This window comes from Balaenoptera borealis (genome assembly GCF_965194805.1).
Source record: "Balaenoptera borealis genome assembly, chromosome: 7".
Classification (NCBI taxonomy): Eukaryota; Metazoa; Chordata; class Mammalia; order Artiodactyla; family Balaenopteridae; genus Balaenoptera; species Balaenoptera borealis.
In genome coordinates, this window is record NC_138864.1 from 13,952,949 (window position 1) to 13,969,161 (window position 16,213).

Consider the following 16,213-nt stretch of genomic DNA (forward strand, 5'->3'; position numbering starts at 1 on the left):
TTTTTTTCTCTGATGTTACCAGAAATTATATTTGCAGTCTGAGGACAGAATTAGTTAGAATGTGGGTCTAAAGAATTTTTCCATGAGACAAATCAGGCCACTTTCAGAGGCTTGCGTTCTTTGTTCTTTTATTATGGAAAACTTCATACATAGACAAAATTAGGATAACATACAGCCATGTATCTATGACTCAAATTGAACAACTCCAAAAGCGTTAATTTACACTGATGTTGGAATATTATTACTGATTTGAGGTTTTACATTACTTATTATGGTCCATACTTCCTTCTCAAGTTTAAAGAATAAATTGGCCGCCAGATGATGCTAAATATGCTAAATATTTAGGGCCTAATTTGGACAAGATCCATCAGAATCATAGAGCATCCTGGATTTGCTGGCATGGTCTTGATTTTTGTTTAGTGAGGGACACTAAAGAGGCAGAAGTTAAGTTTTCCCTTGCCCTTTAAGTGTTTACAAAGTGATGTTAAATACTGATATATAAATATATTTATAATCCTTAACGTAGATCTACCAGATGAAGAATCAAAAGGGCAGACCAAAAATGTACCTAAAATAGTCCCATGCCCTGGTATTTGTGTATTTGGAAAGTCAGGCTGACTTTAATCATGCCCCAGGAATTCCCCACTTCCTGCCCAATTTCTCTTTCAACTTATTTCTCAAATGCCTTTGGCCATGACTTCTAAGATAGTTCTCATTCTGAAGTGGTAGCGTGTATGATATGCTAATTAGGTGTTGGGATGTTAACAGCATTCTAAATAGCTGTGGTATTACTTGTAAGATATCAAATAAGCTTCTCTCTAGGACACAGTGAATCAATTAAAACATTTCTAACAGAATTGTTTAAAATTTCCTTTTTGTGACAGTGTGACAGTGGTGCTGTCTGTGGTATCTTTCAAGATTGGAAACTGTATTAGGAGCGAATATAAAACACACCCATGCTAATTAGTTCTTAGAGAAAACAGTTTTCACTTTTTTTGTAAAACAAATAATAAGTTGACTCTGCAAAGCCCACGGTTCCCTTTACACAGACATAATTACTCTGTAATTAATAAAGTGAATTAAGAGCTTTTAATTAAATTATAATAAGTACCTTGGTTACATCCAGAAAGGTGCACTGTCTCCTCTCACGACAGGATGAACTATGCACTCCCCATTGTTCTTTCTGTAAAATTTACCAAGCAAAGGGGTATGTGTGACTTCTGCATTTGATCCTAGTGTATCAGAGTGCAGGATTCAACTTTAAGGGTTTGTTCTTCTGTGAGTGTCTCAGTGTCTTCACCTCCCACTCCTATAATTTGATGAAGGCAGTCAAGATATAATTGTAGCTTTTCTAACCCATGCTGCTGTTGAGTTTTCCCAAGCTCTAGATGTCTCTTCAGTGCTAAAATAAACCCCAGAGGAATTTGAAACTTTCTGGTGGACAATTGCAAAAACGTTTAAGCTAATATAAAGCGGTCGTGGTGGTGAGGGCTTCTGACTTTCAAATGTGCAGACGCTTTTCAGAATGGATCTATCAGCCCTCATACAGACGGAACATTTGTGTGGTAGAAGTGTGTGCTTGGTGTGCCCTCCAAGCAATATCTCCTTGTGAAGATTAGTTATTTAATCAGTAATGGCTGATAACGGGCTTTTAAAAGCACATCCTAGTTTAGATTAGTGTCCTTGGAAACCAAGTACCCAACCAAGTACGAATCACAAGTATGGCAAGCTATTGATGATTCACATCACGTAGCCACTAACACAGTTTATACAAATAATTAGAAAAATAGAGTTGTTCTTATGCTAGTTGCCTCATCATTTTCAGCTCATGGCTGCCTAGTGAATCAACTCTAAACCTTCACTCTGGTTATAAAGCAGGTTTTGCATTGCCTTTTGTCCTGTGATTCTCAAAAGGTTCTGTGTAAATGTTAGTGGGTGGCAAGTATTCAGTATTTTTACAGGGTATTACAACAAGGAAACCATAGCACGGAGAGGTTTGTCATTTATACCAGTCAGCTGGGTTTATGCCTTTGCTTCTGCAAATTGTGTATTAGTTTTCATGTTTGAGGTTTTTAAAAACAGTCTTGCTTATAAGAGCAAGTTGGTTGTGTTGCTGTCAGTGAAATTAATCTGTCTGATTTATCTAAGAGCTAAACATTAGTTTTTCATATTATATGTGATTCCACAACTTTTGTTTTGACCTTGCAATCATGAGTTTTCCTAAAGATTATGTTTTAATGTTCCTGGATTTTTATCCTGTATTATTCAAATTAATAAGTGATCTTGAGAATTTTTCTTCTGAGTTCAAGTTACATAGGCACTTTCTAATTTTGGTAAAAGGTCTGAGAAAACAGAAGAGACTCACCGGTCCTACTGTAATTCAGAAGCCTAAGGCTCTAAGTGAAAGAGTAGTTATCTACCTTTACATCAGTCATCTGTACCAACTGGTGATTTTAGAAACTCACATGGGTCTTGGTGCCGATTGCTGTGTCTGCTTCAAATTGCATTTCCACTTCACAACCCTCCCTAGGGGTGTATTTATGTGGTAGTGTTTACAGATGATTAATATTTAAATAGAAATGTGCCACTCGAAGGTCTTTTTAAGGAAAGGAAGCTGAGGTGGAAGAGTGAGTGTGCTGGCAGCCAACCCTCTTCTTGTGGAATTCCAGAATTTTCAGAGAAGCCCTGGCAGCCTTACCATTCATTTCAATTAGAAGAAGCTGGCCATTGTTATTTACGAAGTTTGGAAATAGGAAATTTTAATCATATAAGTTTTCTTAGATGTAATATAGTTCATTAAAATTATGAATATTTTAAGATTACAGAAGAGTTTAGAGAATAACGTAACAAATACCCATATGGCTGTCATCTACTTCTGTCAAATTCTAATATTTTCCCATACTTGACAGGCTTTTCTTTTTTAAGAAATAAAACAAAATAGGTACAGTTGAAGCACCCTGTATAATCCTCCCTGATTCTATTTTTCTCTCTTCTTCCCTTCCTCCTCACAGGTAAACACTGTCCTGATATATATTATTATATAGAAATATAGTTACATACAAGATTGGTTCATTTTCTGTGTTTTCAATTACATATATTCAATTATATGTGTGTGTGTGTGTATGTGTGTGTGTGTGTGTATATATATACACACACACACACACACAAACACACACACATAGCATCATACTATAATACCATTCTGCAAGTTGCTTTTCATTCGTTCAGCATATTAACAAGCATGTTGATATTTGTAGGTTGGTCATTAATCATTTAGCTGTTATATAGTATTCCATTATATGTATCTATTATAATTTATACATTTCTTTTTGGTAGGTATTTAGATTTCTGGTTGTTTTGCATTTACAAACAACATGGGAGTGAGTATTCTTGCAGAGATCTTCTTGTGTACTTGTAAGAGAGTTGCTGTGGGCCCTAGGGTCTAGGATATATACATAGAAGTGTAATTGCTGGGTTGAAGGGTATATGCATCTTCAGCTTTACTAGATATTGCCAAATTGTTCTTTAAAGTACTTGCATTATACTCCCACCTCTGGTGTATAAAAGTTTCTGTTCCATGCTCCGATCATTCTTGGTTTTATCAGACTTAAATTCTTGGCATATGATTGGTAGGTAATGACTTTTCATATTGCTCTAATTTGCACTTTACTAATTATTAATGAGCATAAGTACCATTCATTCACACAACGGATGAACTGAGTACTGCTAAGTCCCGTGTGCTTACATTCTAGTAAATGGAGGCAGAAAATGAATAGACAGGAAAATACGCAGTATCTTAGATGGTAATAAGTGCTGTGGAGAGAGAGAGAAGAGAGCAAGTACCTTGTGGATCACTGGAGGAAGAACATTCCAGGCAGAGAGGATAACAGATGAGAAGATCCTTGTGTGTGACATGTTCACAGAATCACAAGGAAGCCAGGGCAGCTGAAATAGAGTAAGCAAGGGGGTAGTAGGAGGTGAGGTGAGAGAATGAATAGTGAGCCTCATAGGCCATTATGGAGACTTTGTGTTCTACCTTGAGTGTGATTACCATCTGAAATGTGAGGATTTTGAACAGAGGAGAGACATCGTCTCATTTAGGCTTTTAAAGGATCATAGAGTGTTGTGGTGCTGAGAGGAGACTGTAAGAGAGGCTAATGGGAGAAACAAGGAGACTCATTAGGGAGTCGTTGTTATAATTCAAGCAAGATGATGGTGACTTAGTCCAGGGTGGAGATGAAGGTGATGAAAAGTGTTCACAGTCTGGATATGTTTGTAAGCAGAGTCAACAAGGTATGCTGATATTTTAGATGTGGGATGTGAGAGAAAATGTACGAAAGTTTTTGGCCGAGACAGTGGGAAGGTTAGAGTTGCCATTCATTGAAAGAGATTCCTGGGAGAATCAGGTTTGGGGAGAAGAGAGAATTCAGGAGTTTGATTTTGAGCAAGCAAGTTCTAGATGCCTCCTTAGCATTTAGGTTAAGATGTTGACGAGGCAGGTAGATACATGAGTCTGGAATACGAAGAAGTCTGAGCTAGAGGCAAGGATGTCAGCATAGAGGAGGAGTTTAAGCTGTGAGATTGGATGAAGGGATGAATGTGGAGATAGAAAAGAAGTCCGAGAAGAGCCCTGGGTCAGCCCAGTGTTCAGAGGTCAGAAAGATGAAGCTTACCAACAAGAGAGACTGAAAATGAGTGCTCGGTTGGGAGGAGGAGAACCAGAGCAAGTAGTGCCCTAGAAGCCTAGTGTGGAATCTGTTTCAAAGAAGGATTGGTTGGTGATGTCAGATATGCTCTGATAGATCAGGTAAGGTGAGTGCTGAGACTTGACCTTTGGTTTTAACAATATGGAGGTCATTAAAGACTTTCACGGGAGCTTTTTCTGTGGAGTAGTGAGGAGGTAAAGACTAGGTTGGTGGGGCTTCCCTGGTGGCGCAGTGGTTAAGAATCCGCCTGCCAGTGCAGGGGACACAGGTTCAAGCCCTGGTCCGGGAAGATCCCACATGCCATGGAGCAGCTAAGCCCATGTGCCACAGCTACTGAGCCTGTGCTCTAGAGCCCGTGAGTCACAACTACTGAGCCCGCGTGCCACAACTACTGAAGCCCGTGTGCCTAGAGCCTGTGCTCCGGAATGAGAGAAGCCACCGCAATGAGAAGCCTGTGTGCCGCAACGGAAGAGTAGCCCCCGCCCGCTGCAACTAGAGAAAGCCCGTGCACAGCAACGAAGACCCAACGCAGCCAAAAAAAAATAAAATAAATAAAATAAAAAAGACTAGGTTGGTATACCCTCAGAGAATGGGAAGACAGGATTTGGAGATAGCAAAAATAGACACCTCTTTTGAAGAATTTCTCTCCATGGCAGAGTAGAGAAATGGGACTGTTGCTAGAAGAAGACATGGGATTAAGAAAGTTTTTTCAAAGATAGGGGCTATTATAGCATGTTTGATGCTGATATGAGTGATACAGTAAAGAGGGAGAAATTGATGATGCATAAGAGAGAGGGGAGAATTGCTGGAATGAGGTTGAGCAGATGAAAGGAGATGGGATCTAGCATACAGTGGAGGGACTGGTTTCAATAGGAGCACATCCATGGTGGCAAAGGGAAGGCAAGAGTACTTTGGCACAAATGTAGGTAAACTGATAGATTCTGACTGCTTTTATTTTCTCAGTGAATTAAGAAGCCTGGGAGGGGGAAGGAGGTGTAGAAGTGAGATGAGAGGAAAAGGTGTGATCTAATCATTCAGGACAGCAGAGAAATTGTCTATGATTACAAGGCCGCAGCATGGCCCACTTGGAGTCAGTGGTCATTGGTAGATAGTGAGGTCAGTCAGCAGAGTTAAACAATTCACCTGTGCAGATAAGGTGGAGGTAGGATTTATCTAGGATTGGGGTTTGCCTGGTGATAATGATAGAGGAAGAGGGGTCAAGATAGTTGAGGGTGTGTTCAAAAGAGCGGGATTGTAATGATGGACCATGGACTCTAGGTTGGGTGAAGGACAGTAAAAGGTGGTAGGATCAATGGATTGTAGAACTGGGCTTTAAAATACTGGAGTAAAGGGACTTCCCTGGTGGCACAGTGGTTAAGAATCTGCCTGCCAATGCAGGGGACACGGGTTTGATCCCCGGTCCGGGAAGATCCCACAGGCTGTGGAGCAACTAAGCCCGTGTGCCACAACTACTGAGCCTGTGTGCCACAACTACTGAAGCCCATGTGCCTAGAGCCCGTGCTCCACAACAAGAGAAGCCACTGCAATGAGAAGCCCGCGCACCGCAACGAAGAGTAGCCCCCACTCGCCACAACTAGAGAAACCCCATGCACAGCAACGAAGACCCAATGCAGCCAAAAATAAATAAATAAATGAATAAATTTATATAAAAAAATGTACGGGAGTAAAGATATTTGAGGAGGTGAGCTGAAAAAAATGAGGGGGTGGCTGGAGAGTAAGATGCTGGAAATTGAGATTGTGGAGGGGGTCAAGTTATTGGTAATGACAAGTTCTAGGGTACGACTGTGGGAATGAATAGCTGTGGTCAAGTGAAGGACCAGATTCTGAGAGGAGAGGAGGATGTCAGGGATCATCTGTGCGGATATTTTAATCATCATTTTGTTTCTAGGAATTTATCCATTTCTTCTAGGTTGTCAAATTTCTTGGCATATAATTGTTCATAGTAGTCTCTTATGATCCTTTGTACCTCTGTGGTATTGATTATAACGTTTCCCCTTTCATTTCGGACTTTGAGTCCTTTCTTTTTTTGTTTTTTTTTTCTTGATGAGTCTAGCTAAAGGTTTGTCCATTTTATCTTTTCAAAGAACCAGCTCTTAGTTCATTGATCTTTTCCATTGTCTTTTTAGTCTTTATTTCATTTATTTCTGCTCTGATCTTTATTTCTTTCCTTCTATAAACTTTGGGCTTCGTTTGTTCTTTCCTTTCTAGTTCCTTGAGTTGTAATGTAACGTTGTTCATTTGAGATTTTTCTTGTTTCTTCATATAGACATTTAAGTTTTGTTTGTTTGTTTTTAACATCTTTATTGGAGTATAATTGCTTTACAATGGTGTGTTAGTTTCTGCTGTATAACAAAGTGAATCAGCTCTACATATATCCCCATATCCCCTACCTCTTGCGTCTCCCTCCCACCCTCCCTATCCCACCCCTCTAGGTGGTCACAGAGCACTGAGCTGATCTCCTCATGCGATGCAGCTGCTTCCCACTAGCTATCTGTTTTACATTTGGTAGTGTATATATGTCAGTGCTACTCTCTCATTTCATCCCAGCTTCCCCTTCCCCCTCCCCATGTCCTCAAGTCCATTCTCCACGTCTGTGTCTTTATTCCTGACCTGCTTCTCGTTCATCAGAACCAGTTTTTTTTTTAGATTCCATATATATGTATTAGCATACGGTATTTGTTTTTCTCTTTCTGACTTACTTCATCCTGTATGACAGACTCTCGGTCCGTCCACCTCACTACAAATAACTCAATTTCATTTCTTTTTACATTCCATAAGTTTTGGTATGTTGTTTTTCCATTTTCTCTTGTCTCAAGGTATTTTTTGATTTCTTAAATTGTGCATTTTGATAAGAACAGTGTTGGAGAGAGTATCACAGCCACGAGGTAAAACCATTAGGGAGTGAGGTTGGGGGTGTCATGTTGATGACCACAACAGGAGAATTAGGGATGGTGTGGTCTGATAATGTGAGATTGAAAGCTGGACTCTTAGGGAGCAGGTGTGACGGTAGTTTGGAAGTGGCAATGAGAAATAAGAGCATCTCTCTTGCCTCCAGCCTAATGGGGGGAGAGTGTGAGAATAAAGACAGCGGACTGAAGAGGGCTGCAGGGAGAGCCAGGTTTCAGTTGGCAGTGGCTCTCAACCCTGGTTGCACATTTAAATCACCAGGGAGGACTTGTAAACATACCATTTCCTGGGTCCCAGCCTCTGGAGATTCTGACTCAGATAGTCTGAGGTGGAGCTCAGGCTTAGGTAATTTTTTAAAACTCCCAGGTGATTGTATGTGCAGCCAGGGTTGTGTCCCAAGCAGGAATGTCTGAGAAAAGGTTGAGTAATTGGGGATGATAGAGGTGTTTCTGAGGGCATTAGGGAAAGGATTCTGGAGTTCGAGAGGGGTGGGACTTCTTTTCAGAGTTTATTGGCCTTTTGAGTTTCTGTGAATTGCCTGTTCTTACCTATTACTCTTTGTTTCTATTGCTGAATGTTTGATTTTTGTTTTGGTTTGAGCTTGTTATTGAAGTATTTCATGAATACTGATAAAAGTACGCACCTGCACACCTTGTCTAACGAGCACCCAAATCAGGAAACAGAACGTTACTAGCCATGCAGAAGCCACACTTGTTCCCCCACCATTCCAGTCACTGTGCCCTCTGCTAGGGAAGATGTGATTTGTAAAGATCAGATCTTGGGCTTCCCTGGTGGCGCAGTGGTTAAGAATCTGCCTGCCAATGCAGGGGACATGGGTTCGATCCCTGGTCCGGGAAGATCCCACATGCCACAGAGCAGCTAAGCCTGTGCGCCACAACTACTGAGCCTGTGCTCTAGAGCCCGCGAGCCACACTACTGAAGCCCGCGTGCCTAGAGCCTGTGCCCCGCAGCAAGAGAAGTCACGACAATGGGAAGCCCGCGCACCGCAACGAAGAGTAGTGCCCGCTCGCCGCAACTAGAGAGAGCCCACGCGCAGCAACGAAGACCCAGTGCAGCCAAAAATAAATAAATTAAAAAAAAAAATCAGATCTTATGCTGCCTGCCTTGAACAACAAGATTTCATATCAAAGTGTACTCACCTTAGGTTATATGGTGAACCAAAATGATACATGATACATAGAAAATGTCTTGAAAATCCAAGATAACACTTCTTCATCTGAAAACTGGCCTCCTGGCAGTGTATTATAGTTGGAGACCCATAAGAGACCATGGTCTTTTCTGCCTTCTCTCTCATCAGCTCTCTCCCTGTCTGACTGGAAATGAGCTCTTTTGGCAAGTGGAAACGTGCTCTAGGTGACGAGGGCCTCACCCAGTTATCCGGGGCAGTTCGGGTCTTCCATACCTGCCTGACTGTGGATCTGAGTCTAGGGTTAGGGCTTGCAAAGCAGCCCTAAGTCAGGCTTGAGTCAGGGAAAAGCTCTGAGGAATGACCACCATGGTTTTTCTTAACTGTGACGTATGTCTCATAAATGTAAATTGCCAGGTTCTGCTTTTTTGGCAGCTGTTGATTTCCAGTATTTTGACCACTGCTGTTAAAAAAAAAAAAAAATTATAAAAGCTGGAGTTTTGATCTGTAGAATGAGCCACACAGTGAACTTAATTTTTCATTTCTTGACGGAAAGGCGGGAAGCAGAAGCTGGTAGGGCATTATGATGAAGCCTTTTTATTACTATCAGGAGCAGGAAATACCAGTTTCTTTTATTTTAGCTATACCTTTAGCATCTGTTGAAAAATAAAGATTGAAAATAACATCATAAATGTTAAAGACCACTGGTAAAAAATGGTAAGGACAAAAATACTGCTTGCTTGCTTTCAGCTAGTCACCTTGTACCACATTCTCTAAAATTCTTTGAAGTTTAGAGGAGTACAATATCAGAATATTGTTATAATTAATATACCAATAACTTACTAATATTAAATTTCTTTTTAAATATAATTAATTAATTAATTAAATAATTAATTTTTGTGTTGGGTCTTCGTTTCTGTGCGAGGGCTTTCTCTAGTTGCAGCAAGCGGAGGCCACTCTTCATCGCGGTGCGCGGGCCTCTCACTATTGTGGCCTCTCTTGTTGCGGAGCACAGGCTCCAGACGTGCAGGCTCAGTAGTTGTGGCTCACGGGCCTAGTTGCTCCACGGCATGTGGGATCTTCCCAGACCAGGGCTTGCTCAACCACTGCGCCACCAGGGAAGCCCAGTATTAAATTTCTTGAGTGACATATTTTCATTCTCCTGGGAGTTTCCTTATACTGTACTGTTACAATAGTGACAAAGCTCAGGTGCTCTGTGACGTTGTATGACAGTGAGTAAAGACAGCTTAGGATGTTGAATGGCCATATAGAAAGTCTTCCCACCTTTGTCTTAGGAAAGCCTTTGACCTTAAAACAAGGTAATTTGAGTAGAAAGATCAGTGGTTGCCAGGGTTGGCAGGGAGGGAGGGAGGGATGAATGGGCAAAATCAAGAGGACTTTTAGGGCAGTGACACTGTTTTGTATGATACTGTAATGGTGGATACATGTTGTTATACATTTGTCAAAACCCATAGAATGTTAACGCCAAGAGTGAACCGTGATGTAAACTATGCACTTTGGATGATGACGATGTGTCACTGTAGGTTTATTGATTGTAATCAGTGTCCCACTCTGGTTCAGGATGTTGATAGTGGGGAAGGCTGTGTGTATGGGGGCAGGGGATACATGGGAGCTCTCTGTACTTCCCGCCCAACTTTCCTGTGCACCTAAAACTGCTCTAGAAATAAAGTTTACTATTAAACAAAAGAGTAATTTACAGGCTCTTTTGATGGCATGTTGCAATATTTAACAAAACTTTCTAATGTAAAATTATTCCCTTATCCATCATAAGGTGTTCGTTTGACAGTGTACGCCTGCTTCTTAATATTTGCCCTCAGTAAATGTGAAAAATAGCTGTTATCCTCTCAAATACTAGAACCTTGTTATTTTACAGGTGAGCAAACCTAGGCCTTTAGAGAATATGGGGACTGGGGCTTAGGTTTCCAAATGTTTAATTCATTGTCACCAGAACCACAACTTTCCTCCCATGATCCCTCTGTAAATACTGTAGTCCTAATTCCAGCTATGATGTCCTTAAACTGTTGGCTCCACATAGTTTTCTTTCACACATTCACCATTTAGAACAGGCAGTCATTTACAAAACCTGTAGCTCTCTTCTTACTGTATAAATTACCCAGATAGATTTATTTCTGAATTCCCAAAGCCTACCTTACTAATATTTATATAAGTGTTAATTGAGGCCAAAAAGTGGATATCTGGATTATTATTTTAGAGGAGATATTCCTTTACTTTTAGGTTGACTGTAATTCTTTATACTTTTCTGTCTTCCTCTGGTACATTTGTGTAGGATGTTAATGATTATAATCAGTTCTTTCTGGCAAAAAGCCTAGGTATTGTTTCTGGAGATTGAGTTATATTGAATACCTGAGAATTGCTACAATCAGTAAGTATTCACATATCATGGGCACTATTCTTGTGTAATAAGGATAAACTACATAGTATATTTCAGTACTTTATCTTTTTAAAATTAGTATTCTGAAATCATGTAGACTGGGCATTTGATTAATTTTTTTGTTTTTAAGGTTGTGTTCTAGGTGTTTATTAATATGTTAGTTACCAGTTTCATAACTCATAATTTGTCCTGAATGACACTTCCTGCTTCCTAGGAACTGGTTCCTCCACCGTTCCCAATCCTTCCTCCCCAACACCAAAGATTGGTTAACCTAAGATTTTCTTTCTTTTCCTAATGGTATAATATTATCATTTTATATATTTTAATTATTAGAATCATCAAAATATGTCATCTGTTGGCTTTTTAAATTTACATGGATTAGTCAAAAATTTAAGAAATAATGCTATAGAGAGTCAGATTTTCCCACATACTTAGTGTTTTCAAGGTATCATTTATTTGGCTTCAAAGTAAAAAAGTCTGCTATTCTCCATTCCCATGGGAAGATGAAATGCTAAGCCCTGGTTTTAAATTTAAGGAGAGTAAACTTCTGGTCTCTTTTATTCCTTTCTCCCCTATTACATTATAGCACTTTGACTTGGAAGAGACTTTAAAAGATAATTTAAATCAACTTTTTCATTTTACAGAAGAGGAAAGTAGGACACAGCAGTTAAGTGACTTGCCTAAGTAAGATCTTGCAGTTAGCGCCACATCTTGGACTCAAACCCTGACCCTCCCCTAACCCCCCCCCCCTTTTTTGGTGTCTGTCTTCTTAGTGGCACTAAGTTTCCCAGCCGCTCTATCCTGAGCCAGTCCAATCTGCAGTACTGTGGATGCATTCTTGGAGCCTTGTCCACACCTCTTCCTGAAGATCTGCAGAATCTCAGACTTGGAATCACAATGGCTACCTGTATTTCCCCGAATCTGTGCTGTTTCCCCTCTTTAAACAACGTGGCTTTATTCATGGAAATCAGTAGAGAAGTCCCTATGGAAAGCTGCTGGCAGCACTGTGGTAGGCAGAATAATGTGGTCGCCATCCCCCCACCCCTGGCAGTATGTTCACATTCAAACCTTGGAACCTCTGAATATGGTAGGTTACGTGGTAAAGGGGAGTTAAGATTGCTATTCAGCTGACCTTAAAATATGGAGATTATCCTGGATTAATTTGGTGATCCCACTGTAATCACGGGTCCCTAAAAGTGGAAGAGGGAATTGGAAGAGAGAACCAGAGATGGCAGTGTGAAAAGGGCTAGGCCTGCTGTTGCTAGCTTTGAAGTTGGAGGGAGGGGCCACAGTCAAGGAAAGAGGATGACCTCTACAAGATGGAAAAGGCAAAGAAACAAATTCTTCCATATAGCCCCCCGAAAAGATGTATCCTACTGACACCCTGATCTTAGCCCAGTGAGATCAGTGTTAGACTTCTGATTAACAGAACTGTAAGATAATAAATTTGTGTTAGTTTAGGCCACTAAGTTTGTGGTAATTTGTTACAATAGCCATAGAAAATGAATGCAAGCATTTATACTGCTCCTCAGAAAAAGTCACCCACTTGGCTTTCCCACTTCCCTCATCACCTGATTATTTCATTGGCTGCCTTGATTTCCCTTATGAATCCTGGCTCCATGTTTCTCACCTAGATCCTTGCGTAAAACAACCCACTGTAAGACTGTCTACTCTCACTCAGCTCTGACTATCCTTAAGACACACCTCCTCAGTATTTGCTCACTGGCTTTAAAAAACCACAATCCATGTTAAGAGGCTACGTAAAATTTTGAAACTATTCTGTTGTTGTCTGCTGCTTTCCAGGAATTCAAGCTCAGGCTGATCCAGTAGTGCTAACCGCCCTGCCCTAACCCTTAAGAAATTTTTTTTTGTCACTTTGTAATGCTTATCAGGGAAATTACCTATATGGCAAAAAATGCAGTTGCTCATAGCTTCCTATTTATGAAAGAGACTGAGTGAAATGTATATCTTGCTTCTACTTTACAGAGGAGGAAAATGCTGGGCCACTGCCTGGTTACCTGTTTTATTGGGCTGACTTGCTCAGCAGGCTAAAGTGCATGTTTGATAGCCCTGCTTGCCAAGATGTAGCCAACACAGCTGTTAGCTCCTGCAAATGATGTAAGCCTTGACTTGATACAGCGCCAAGTTTTTTCTCATTGCACAGTGACTGTTGTAGAGTTAATTGGTATTGGGGGCTTGATTTTGCAGAAGCCTCAGTGGGTCAGTGTGATATGAATTAGGACAACTGACTCCCCCAGCCTTTTCAAATTAATGTTATTCTCCATGTGGCTGGGAGGCTTGAATTCACCCAAAGTGTCCGTCTCCTCAGCACATTCTATGTTAGGGCTGCCAGAAAGGCAGAATCCGTAATTCTGACTTTCTGCATTTGTTCACTCCCTGGCAGCAACATTTTTTATTGACGCAAAATTTCTTGACCCACTGTGACGTGAGGACCTTTCTGGGCCCTCCTTCCTGCACTGTCCAGTAATTTCCCAGGTATAGGGAAGAGGGTATTTTATAGTTTTGTAGGCCTTAGGAACATTAGTGTCATTGACCAACTAATTCTTGCAGATGGTATATCACTGAGTCTTGCTTTTTTTCTTTTATCCATTATGATAATCTCTGCCTTTTAAGCATAGTGTTTAGACAGTTTACATTTATTTTCAGTATGATCAAGTTTAAATCTGCCATCTTGCTCTCCGTTTTCTACGTGTCTCATCTTTGTTCCTCTTTCTTCATGTTTTTCTGCTTTCTTTTGGATTAATAGCGTATTTTTTTGTGATTCCATTTTATCTCCATTATTGGCTGATTAAGCTATACCTTTTGTTTTATTATTTTTAGTAGTTACTCTAGGGTTTATATATCTAACTTTATTAATTTACCTTTAAGTAATATACCGTTTCACACAAGAATCTTACAACAATATACTTCTATTCTGCACTCTCATCTTGTGCTATTTTTATCATATATTTTATTTCTGCATGTTATAAACCCACATACTTTATTATTAAGTTTGCTTTAAACAGCCAATTTGTTTCCAGCCTTATTGAGGTATAATTGACAAAACTGTCATATTTAAAGTGTACAACATGATGATTTGATATTTGTATAGATTGTGAGAGTATTTCCACAATCAAGTTAGCACAACCATTACCTCACTTTTTGTGTGTGTGTGTGTGTGTGTGTGTGTGAGACAACCCTTAAGATCGACTCTTTTAGCAAATTTCAGTTATATAATACCAGAATATAGTCACCATACTGTACATTGTGCTGTGTTTGCTGTAGTCACGCTGTACATAGATCCTCAGGATTTATTCACCTAACAGCTAAATGTTGGTACCCTTTGACCAACCTCTCCCCATTTCCCCGTCCCACCCCAGCCCCTGGCAACCCCCCTTCTACTCAGTTTCTGTGTGTTCAGTTTCCTTTTAAGATTCTCCATATTGGTGAGATCAGGCAGTATATTTGTTTCTCTGTCTGGCTTATCTCACTTAGCATAATGTCCTCCAGGTTCGTCCACGTTGTTGCAAATGATAGGATTTCCTTGTTTTTTTTTATGGCTCAATAACATTCCATTGTATTTACATCTCTTTAAACACAGTTTTATTTGCATACAGAGCGTTGAACACATCCCTTCACTGAAAGTGTGGGGCAGGGGGGATACGCATGGGGAGCCTGCCACCGGCTGGGAGTACGTGTGAGTGAGGTGCACAGATGGGGAAGTGCAGGGGAGGCTTCCCCAGCAGCTCAGGGGTGGCCTTCCTGATGCTGTCCTCGAAATGGCTAGTAGGATGCATGTCCCTTTGACACATTCCCGGCTCTGGCAGCTGTTCTCTCAGCCCCCGCCGACCCTCGGTTGTTCAGCTCACCTCAGTGCCCTGGATGGGGCAGGAAAGAAGTGGGCCCCTTTGGCAGCACCCTGTACAGCTGGGGGAGCTGGGCACTCACTCACATGCTCTCACTTTCCCTGGTGGGAGAAATTGCTGGCGAGCGGCACTGAGCCGTACCACCTTGGGGAGGGGGTAATATGTTCCTTTTACCTTCTTCACTGCATCTGATCTCTGCTGTTTTTGCTCCCGTAGTGTGCTGGAACTTCTCTGCTGGACTCTGCAGTTGCACAAAAGCACCCTTCTCGGTAGGTGATTGTCCTAATCATTGGTCTTTGGGGAAAAGACAGTAGAAAACTCCTATTCTGCCATCTTGCCGACGTCACTTCAGTTAACCTTTAAAAAGATTAAAAATGAGACAAAAATGTCCTTAACAATTAGCCATGTATTTTACATTGTAGGCCTCTATTACTTTTTGTAGTTACAAATTTCCATTTGATATTTTCCTTCTGCTGGAAGAACTTTAATATTTCTAGTGAGACAAGTCAGAGAAAGACAAATACTGTATGATATCACTTATATGAAGAATCTAGAAAAGACAAACTCATAAAAACAGTGAAATGGTGGTTACCAGAGGATGGAAGGTAGGGGTGATAGGACAGATGTTGTTTAAGGGGACAAACTTGCACCAAGTAGTAAATAAGTCCTAGAGAATTAATGCACAGTACAGAGAATATAGATAATATTGTATTATAATAATAAAACTTGCACCAAGTATTAAATAAGTCCTAGAGAATTAATGCACAGTACAGAGAATATAGATAATATTGTATTATAATAATCAAACTTGCTAAGAGACAACTTAATTATTCCAACCACTAAAAGAAATGATAATTATGTAATGTGATGGAGGTGCTGATTATTGCTACAAAGGCAATCGTATTCCAAATATGAATATTAAATCAACATGTTGTACACCTTAAATTTACACAATGTTATATGTCAAATATATTTCAATTAAAAAAATTTCTCATAGTGCAAGTCTGCTTTCAGTGAATTCTATCAGCTTTTATTTGCCTGCAAAAGTATTTATTTTGCCTTCATTTGTGGAAAATATTTGTGTTGAGTATAGAATTCTATGTTGATAATTTTTTGATTCTGCCCACTGAGAAGTGTTTTTTGAGGTATAGAT

The 16,213-nt window shown here is 40.3% G+C and overlaps 1 protein-coding gene across 1 annotated transcript in view; it reads left to right on the plus strand.

Moving 5' to 3' along the window:
• The window catches only part of COA1 (cytochrome c oxidase assembly factor 1), a 240,344-nt gene that overhangs the window by 180,514 nt on the left and 43,617 nt on the right, over positions 1-16,213 (plus strand). Inside the window, exon 8 of the mRNA XM_082399882.1 lies at positions 15,277-15,329. Coding sequence (XP_082256008.1) covers positions 15,277-15,329 — 53 coding nt within the window. The remainder of the gene's footprint in view (positions 1-15,276; positions 15,330-16,213) is intronic.